General features: G+C 40.0%; 1 protein-coding gene across 1 annotated transcript; it reads right to left on the bottom strand.

Annotated features, from left to right (window-relative positions):
• Positions 1–7,430: 7,430 nt before the first annotated feature.
• LOC103210933 (olfactory receptor 2M2-like) lies at positions 7,431–8,357 on the bottom strand. The gene has a single exon (XM_007956843.1). It carries the CDS (start codon positions 8,355–8,357, stop codon positions 7,431–7,433), a length of 927 nt encoding a protein of 308 aa, XP_007955034.1.
• Between the last annotated feature and the right edge of the window lie 780 nt (positions 8,358–9,137).

Genomic DNA, 9,137 nt, shown 5'->3' with positions numbered 1-9,137 from the left:
ATCATCTGTGAAGAAAGCAAGAGGTCATTAAAAACACGAGAAACAAAAGACCAAAATGGATGTCAGAAGAGACTCTGAAACTTGCACTTGAGCAAAGAGTAGCTAAAGCAAATGGAAGAAATAACAATATAAAATAGCTGAACAGAAAATTTCAAAGAGCAGCTCAAGCAGACAAAGCCAATTACTATAATGAAATACGCAAAGACCTGGAGTTAGAAAACCAAAAGGGAAGAACATGCTCAGCATTTCTTAAGCTGAAAGAACTGAGGGATAAAAATAAGCCTTGAGTTGCAATACTGAAAGATTCTATGGGCAAAACATTGAATGATGCAGGAAACAGCAAAAGAAGATGGAAGGAATACTTAGAGTCACTGTACCAAAAAGAACTGGTTGATCTTCATCCATTTCCGGAGGTGGCATATGTTCAAGAACCAATAGTATTCAAGGAAGAAGTCAAAGCTGCACTGAAAGAATTGGTGAAAAACAAGGCTCCAGGAATTGATGTTGCAACAAACAGATGCCATGCTGGAGGCACCCAATTGGTTATGCCAAGAGATTTGGAAGACAGCTACCTGGCCAACTGACTGGAAGTGATACATATTTTTACCCATTGCAAAGAAAGGTGATCCCACAGAATGTGGAAACTATTGAACAATATCACCAATATCGCATGCAAATAAAATCTTGTTATATTGTTGTTAGGTGCTGTTCTGGTTACCTAGTGCCAGTCTGACAGGAATATACCACAAATGGGATGGCCTTAACAAACAGGAGTTTATTCTTATAATTTGGAGGATTTGAGTCCAAGTTCAAAGTGCCTGGCTCTAGGGGCTGGGTGAAAGCCCCTCAACCTTGGGGTCCAGCTCTGTCCCCTGCTCCTGGCCCACTGGAACTAGAGGCATTTCTTCATTCAGACAGCTGTTGGCTGCTGAGACTGAGAAGTTCCAAGGTTGACAAGTAAAAAGGCACAATCCCAATATTACCAAACCACACAGCAGGCCATTAACTTAAGTCCACTCTAAGTCCCAAGGTCGGAAAAGCATAGTAGGATGCTGAGCAATGACATGACTACATGCACGGTCCAAGCATGCCAAAGGTTAGAGACCATTCTCAAAGCTTCTCCTTATATACAGGAAGCAGTCCACATCCCAAAGGCAGCTCCTCAGCTGCTTGTGGTAGATCCCACCATGGAATAAATTGCCACTCTCCTCATGGGGATTAACTACCACCAGCTGCCCAGCCACTCAACCAGGCCCAGACAAGTTGACACACAACATAACCACCACAGGTGCCGTCAAGTCATTTCTGACTCATAGTGACCTCATGCACAGCACAACGAAACACTGCCCGATCCCACGGCAGCTCCATAACTGAAGATAATTCAAAAAGAGTTGCAGCAGTATATTAACAGAGAGCTTCCAGAAATGCAAGCTGGATTCAGAAGATAACATGGAACGAGGGATATCATTGCTGATGTCAGAGGGATCTTGGCTCAAAGCAAAGAATACCAGAAAGATGTTTACTTATGTTTTGTTGACTATGCAAAAACATTCGATTGTGTGGATCATAACAAATTGTGGATGATCTTGAGAAGAGTGGGAATTCCAGAACACTTAATTGTACTCATGAGGAACCTGTACATAGACCAGGAGGCTGTCATTCAAACAGAAAAAGGGAACATTGACTGGTTTAAAATTAATAAGGGAGTGCATCAAGGTTGTATCTTTTCACCATACTTGTTAAATCTGTATGTTGAGCAAATAATCCAAGAAGCTGGACTATATGAAGAAGAATGTGGCATCAGGATTGGAGGAAGAATCATTAACAACTTGCGGTACACTGATGACACAACTTTGCTTGCTGAAAGTGAGCATGACTTGAAGTACTTACTGCTGAAGATTGAAAAATACAGTTTGCAGTATGGATTACATCCCAATATAAGGAAAACAAAAATCCTCACAACTAGACCTATAAGCAACATTACTATAAATGGAGAAAAGATTGAAATTGTCAGCTTCACATTGCTTGGTTTTACAATCGATGACAATGGAAGCAGCAGTCAGCACATCAGAAGACATATAGCACTGGACCAATCGGCTGTAAAGGACCTCTTTCAACTGCTGAAGAGAGAACATGTCTCCTTTAGGACTAAGTTGTGCCTGACACAAGGTGTGGTATTTTCAATCGCCTCATATGCATGTGAGAGCTGGACAATGAATAACGAAGACCAAAGAAAAATTGATGATTTTGAGCTGTGGTGTTGGTGAAGAATGCTGAAAGTTCCACGGACTATAAAAGAACTAACAGGTCTGTCTTGGAGGACCTGCAGCCAGAATGCTCCTTGGAGGCAAGAATGGTCTGACTTTGTTTCCCATACTTTGGTTATGTTGTCAGAAGGGACCATTCCCTGGAGAAGGATGTCATGCTTGGTAAGGTGGAGGGTCAATGATAGTAGGGAAGGCCCTCAAAAAGATGGATTGACACGGTGGCAGCAGTGAGGGGCTCAAGTATAGCAAGAATCATGGAGCTGGCTCAGGACCGGGTCGTGTTTCATTCTGCTATGCATAGGGTCGCTATGAATAAGAGACAACTCAATGGCACCTAATGACATCATGGGAGATATTGGTCTTTACTTTTCCTTAAAAAGGAAAACTGATGTCTTTGCCTGGTTTTGGTATCAAGGTTATGCTTCCTTCATAGAGTGAATTTGGGAGGATTCTATCATTTTCTATGTTTTGGAATAATTTGAGTAGGATAAGTGTCAGTTCTCTGAATGTTTTCTAGAATTTTTGGTGAAACCATCTGGGCCAGGTCCTTTTTTTTTTTGGGGGGGGGGGTTTACGACCTGTTCAATTTCTTCTTTTGCTATAGATCAGTTTGATTTTTCCACCTCAGTCTCTGTTAGTTTAGGTAAGTGGTGTGTTTCTAGAAATCTATCCATTTCTTCCAGATTTTCAAATTTATTGGAGTACAGTTCTTCATGTCATTGTGGTTATGTGCCATTGAGTCGGACCTGACTCATAGTGACCCCTCCTTGGATTTACATCGTGGTATTGCTACAGAAGTAGATTGCCAACCTTCTTTCCAAGGAGTGGCTGGTGGGTTTGAACTGCCAGCCTCTGGTTAGCAGTCAAGTGCCTTGGCACTATTCAGTTGGTTCTGTTGTGATGTCACTCACTTTGTTTCTTATGCATGTTATTTGTATTCTCTCCTCCTTTGTTAAATTTGCCAATGATATGTCAATTTTATTAATCTTTCCAAAAAATCAACTTCTAGTCTTATTGATTTTTTTCTATTGCATGTTGATTTGCGTGTGAGGAGGAACAGTATGGAAAAGAAACAGTATGGTGACACTGGGGAAAGGATAGACACTGAAATGTACACAAAAGATATGGATAACAGAGGCAGATGCTCTTACATACACAACACTGCAGTATCACTAGCAGCACATACCATCCCATGGATTAATGCATAGACAGGTGAAAAGAGCAGATGGGGTAGGTGAACAGGAATACACCCTGGACCAAGGATAGATTTGGCTGAAGATAATCTTACATATGCACTTATGCTATAAAATTAGCCCCATACATTACAGAAGCAACACAAGATAGGGTTGGAGTAACTTCTCAGAGTCAACCAAACATCATGTGAGAGAAAATCACCAGGCCTGGTGGATCAGGACCATAGTCTTAGGGAACATCATGCTCAATTGGCACACTTAGTTCATAAAAATTTTGTTCTACAACCTAATTTGGTGAGTAGCAACTGGGGTCTTAAAGGCTTTCAACTGGCCATCTATGATGCAATTATTGGTCTCCTCTCATCTGGAGAAAAGAAGAGTGAAGAAGATCAAAGTCATCTAGAAACAATTAGTCCAAAGATAAGAAGGACCACAAGGACTTAAGCCTCTATGACCCAAGACCAGAAGAACTAGATGGGGCCCTGCTACCAATGCCAACTGCTTGGAAAGAGATCAAAACTGGAGATCCTGAATAGAGTGGGAGGAAAAATGTGGAACAAAATTCAAAAGCACAAAAAATGACTAGAATTGCTGGATGGAGGGAGACTGGTGGAACATTGGACTATGGAACTGGGTTACCCTTCGGGCCTAGAAATGGATTCACTTGCATGGATTGACCCTCAGTCCAACAGTAGAAAGATCTATATACAGCACATCTACTCCAGGTTGATGCATCCATCTACTCATGTAGAGGAAAAGCTGGACAAACAGGAATGCATGAATGAAGGGCACAGGGAGTGGGTGGTCACAGTGGGGAGAGGGGAGGAGAGTTTTTTATGGTTGGGGATGGTAATCAGGGCCTTAAAATCAGATGTGCCTGAACTGTTGAATGAAAAAAGTTTGCTATGTAAATTTGCACCCAAAGCAGAATAAAATTTTTTAAAAAAAAAACCTTTGGAGCAATTCTACTTACACTTGGGGTCACCATGAGTTTGAATTGACTTAATAGTGACTGCGTATTCCACTTTCACCCTTAATTCTAGGGTTAGGTTTTACTTTTAATATGTTCCTTTTTCTCAAGGCATGATCCTTATTCCTAGGATGTGATCCTTTTGACCTATGGATTTACTAAGGTCCCTCCAGTGTAGTGTGGCTTTCAGTTTATACAAATGCTTAGCTGTTTAGCTTCCCAGCCACTTTCTTCTGGGTTTCTTTGAGTATTGCTCTGGGTTGCACTACATCAAGTATATAACTTCTCTCCAACCCCCTCATATTAAGTATTTAGTAAAGGCTGTGTCTGGACACCATCAGGATGATATGATGGCAGGTTTAGTTTTATGGAGGTGTGTTAGACTGGGTTCTCTAGAGAAACAAAACCAGTAAAGCTTATATGGAGAGAGAAAGAGAAATCTTAGGAAAATGGCTCACACACTTATGGAAGCTGGCAAGTCCAAAGTTCATGGATCAAATGTCAAGCTGGAGGCTTTTCCCAACTCATGCAGCTGCAAGGGCTGAGGAGCTCAAGGTTGGCAGGCAGTATACTGGCTGTTGACTCCAACAAATGACGAATCCAAGATCTCCAGCCTGAATGGCGGATTGTTCACTCACGTACAGTTGCAGGCAGCACAGCAGAATCCCATTCCACAAAAGAGTGTTTCTTTTCCCAGGATTTCCATAAATAAACTGGAAGCAGGCCACACCCCTAGGGAAACTCCTTTTCAATGGATTGGCTGCTCAAAACATATACATCTGATCCCATCATTGGAACAACCACATCACAACTGCTTAAACCACACAAATTGTTGTCCAGCCAAGTTGACACATAGCTCCAACTACCACAGGAGGGTAAGAGCCAATATGAGCAGTGTAGGCTGTACTTCATCAGGTGCTTCTGATTTTGTCAGTTACCTTCTAAGCCTTCCATCCATGCTTCAGTGAATTCTTACCTGCAGGCTTTATTTATTTAATTGTGAAGATACTCATCTTTTGTGTGCACTGCTCATCTTTCTCTTTCTGCCTTAGGGCTTCTCTGGTCCTAATTCAGATGTAGCATCTTACACAGCATGCTTACAAGCATAGTTTTAATGTGGGAAGCAGGGAGTTAAGTTCCTTACAGTCAACTTCAAACAGAATATATTAATATGGACTTCTTAAAGGCATTCTATTTGTTCCTTAGAACTTTCTCTGTTAGACCAACTCTAGTTTCCATAGGTGTAAACTTGAAAGCTCATTCCTATATTGGTTATCATCCTTTCCCTATTTTACTCTCCCTGGTTCCTCCATCCTGCTCCCTGGAATTGTTGTTAGATGCCATCGAGTCATCTTTGACTCATAGTCACCCTATGCACAGCAGAACGAAACACTGCCTGGTTCTGGCTAGCTCTATAATCCTTGCTATACTTGAGCCCATCACCACAGCCACTGTGTCACTCCATCTCATTGAGGGCCTTCCCTCTTTAGTCAACCCTCCACCTTATCAAGCATGGCATCCTTCTCCAAGGAATGGTCCTTTCTAATAACATGACCAAAGTAGGTGAGACGAAGTCTTGCCAATCTCTCTTCCAAGGAGCATTTCAGCAGCACTTCCTCCAGGACAGATTTGGAACTATCTTTCCAAATAAACTACTTGTATATCTGTATTTGTGTCAGGCTGTGCTTTGTAGAAGAACTCATGCAAAGTTATCTAGCAACTGAATGAATGCCAGTACTTAATGAGAAATTCTCATACACAGTTTCAGGATTTAACTTCTAAGTTTTGTCCAATCTACTTGGGGAAATGGCATCCTGATTATCCAATACTTTTATGATCAGAGGCCAGTGGAATTATGTAATGACTCCACATTGGCAAGACCTCATATAAATAAAAGAAAGGTTAAATTAAAAAATGCCATCTATGATTCTATGCACTTATACTAGTTTTTACATCAAGATAAAACACTAATGTTTTTCCTTTATAGTTCAATTTTAATTTTTAATAAGCAAATTAAATTAAATTATAGCATTCCTGCTACAATAATATGGAAGGAGAATTTGGCAAAGAATATCCCAAAACAAACTGATTTGGTATATTAGACTTCAGATAAATTATTTGTACTGGGTAACAGGTGACATTATTGATTTCTAAATGAAATATCATCTTTGATAAAGTGGGGAAAATATGAAAATTCAAATTCAAACCAAGCATTTTCCATTTAATGTCTTATTCTCCCTTTGCATGAAATCAAACCTCCTTTTCCTTAGTAAACAAAGCAGAATATTTAGAATGAAAGTTCTTTGCTTTAGTTGTTTTTCCAAAGTATTAGTTGACCTAAAATAAGCATGATAAATTACATTTGAACATGCAATTGTTGAGTAAAAACATCAATGTTTAAATTTGAATGAAAATTTCATCCAGATTAATTGCCATGTACCCTGAATTCTCATGTGGATAGGCTGATTTAGAATCTAATTGAAGCAAATTTTGCAGCAATCAGATCTTAGATAATTATGATCATTTTTATTAAAAATTAAGAAAAATAGATGCATATAAAAATCATGGATTTACCCCTTGGGCTGACTTTATATTTACTTGATGGTAAGTAAATCAAGTAAACTATTCTTTAGCTGATGAGTTGTAAATCCAATGGTTAATAACTTGTTGTTGTTGTTGTTATGTGACGTCGAGTCGGACCCTCTCATAGCAACCCTTCCTTGGATTGCCGAGGCTGTATCACTACAGAAATAGATTGCCCAACCTTCCTTCTGGGTTAATAACTTGCCAGTATACAATTTTACAAAGTAATGTCAATAATTCCTAAGCATGAGCCAAATTAACCATCCACTCAATTAGATAATTTTAAATACTCTGGTGATTTTAAAAATTGTTACTTTTATCCTGATACACAAAGAAGTCATGGAATTTGTGGCTGGATATCATTAGTAAAATCACTAAGTCTTCAGAAACTCTAAATACTACCACCCTATTTTATAATTAGGATTTGCCCAAGACTTTCCTCAGAGCACCTCCCACCTCCTTGTTCCTTAGGCTGTATATGAGGGGATTCAACATAGGGGTAAGGATGGTATAGAATACAGAGAGACCCTCATCTTGCTCTGAAGTGTGCAAGGCACTGGGAACCATGTAGATGAACATGGTTGGACCAAAGTAGAGAAGCACCACCATCAGATGGGAAGAACAAGTGGCAAGGGCTTTATTCCTTGCCTTGGTAGAATTTAAGTGGAGAACACTGAGGAAGATAAAAATGTAGGAGGCGAGAATGAGGCCAAAGGGTGTGAGAAGGAACACAATTCCAATCACAAACACTATTGTCTCATAAGCAGAGGTGTCCTCACAGGACAGCTTAAGCATTGCCTGTAGCTCACAGAAGAAATGATGGACTTCTCTTGAACCACATCTGGGAAAATGCATAGTATATGCAGTTTGGACTAGGGAATTAAGTGCGCCCCCAGCCCAAGACACAATGGCCATCTGCAGGCAAACTTCAGAATTCATAATGGCCACATACCTCAAGGGGTTACAAATAGCCACATATCGGTCATAAGCCATTAGAGTGAGCAAAATACATTCACTGCCTCCAAGGGCAGAATGAAAACAGACCTGTGTCCAACATGCAATGTATGAAATATCTAATGTCCCTGAGAAAAAGTTGGTTAGCATCTTGGGAACAATTGTGGAAATAAGGGAGATGTCCATGAGGGAGAGCTGGCTGAGCAGGAAGTACATGGGACTATGGAGCCAGGAATCCAGGCAGAGGAGAAGGACCAGAGTGGTGTTTCCTGTGAGGGCAACTATGTAGATGAGAAGAATTGTGCAGATGAGGAAACTAAGGTGCCTCGTTCCTGGGAAAAGTCCAAGGAGGGTAAAACCTGCCACAGAGGTCTCATTATCACTCCTCATGTTTTGTACACAACTGTAGGAACAAAAATTAAAAACATAATATTGAACTCTGGGTGAAAATTATTTATCAGAGAAACTATTTCCAAATATTGACTTTCTGACAAAATAACATTCACAAATCTATCCCAAATATGATCTATTATTGGAGAAAAACAGATTGAAATTATCATTAGAATTTATTAATAATCATAGTAATGTATGTAAATAAAATGTGAATTAAGGAATGAGCCTACCAACAGATGACATTCTACATGCACAAATTTGATCAAGTAATTCAAATATTGAAACTGTAGGAATTTTGGTAGGTAAACATTTCATGTTTCTTGAGTTAAATTTGAATTCCAATGTGAATAACTCTAGTAGTTCTGTAATAACACAGTAATGTTTTACATAGAGCTCTGGTAGCATAGTGCCTTAAGGCACTTGACTGCTAACCAGAAGGCTGGTGGTTCAAACCCACCAGCCACTCCTCGGAAAGAAGATGGGGCAATCTACTTCCATAGTGATACTGCCTCAGAAACCCAAGGAGGGGTCGCTATGAGTAGGATCTGACTCAATGGCCCATAACAACAACAACAGCATAGACATTTAGCCCACTCAATATCCCAGTATCCCCTCTTTGAGCGCATCTAAGAAATATCATCATTAAGTGACTTCTCTTCTCCACATTTTAGGCTGCTCACCAGGAAAATGTAATGTTATAAGACACACTTCCATCTGTTTTACTAGAGGAGTCTGGTTCTTTGTCCCTGGGTATGGATGTCTAGAAATGAATTTCCA

The sequence above is a fragment of the Orycteropus afer genome, unplaced genomic scaffold (genome assembly GCF_000298275.1).
Source record: "Orycteropus afer afer isolate SDZICR_OR568_19922 unplaced genomic scaffold, OryAfe1.0 scaffold00672, whole genome shotgun sequence".
NCBI classification, from domain to species: domain Eukaryota; kingdom Metazoa; phylum Chordata; class Mammalia; order Tubulidentata; family Orycteropodidae; genus Orycteropus; species Orycteropus afer.
The sequence above is the reverse complement of the archived record's forward strand: the minus strand, read 5'-3'. Positions and strand labels throughout refer to the sequence as shown.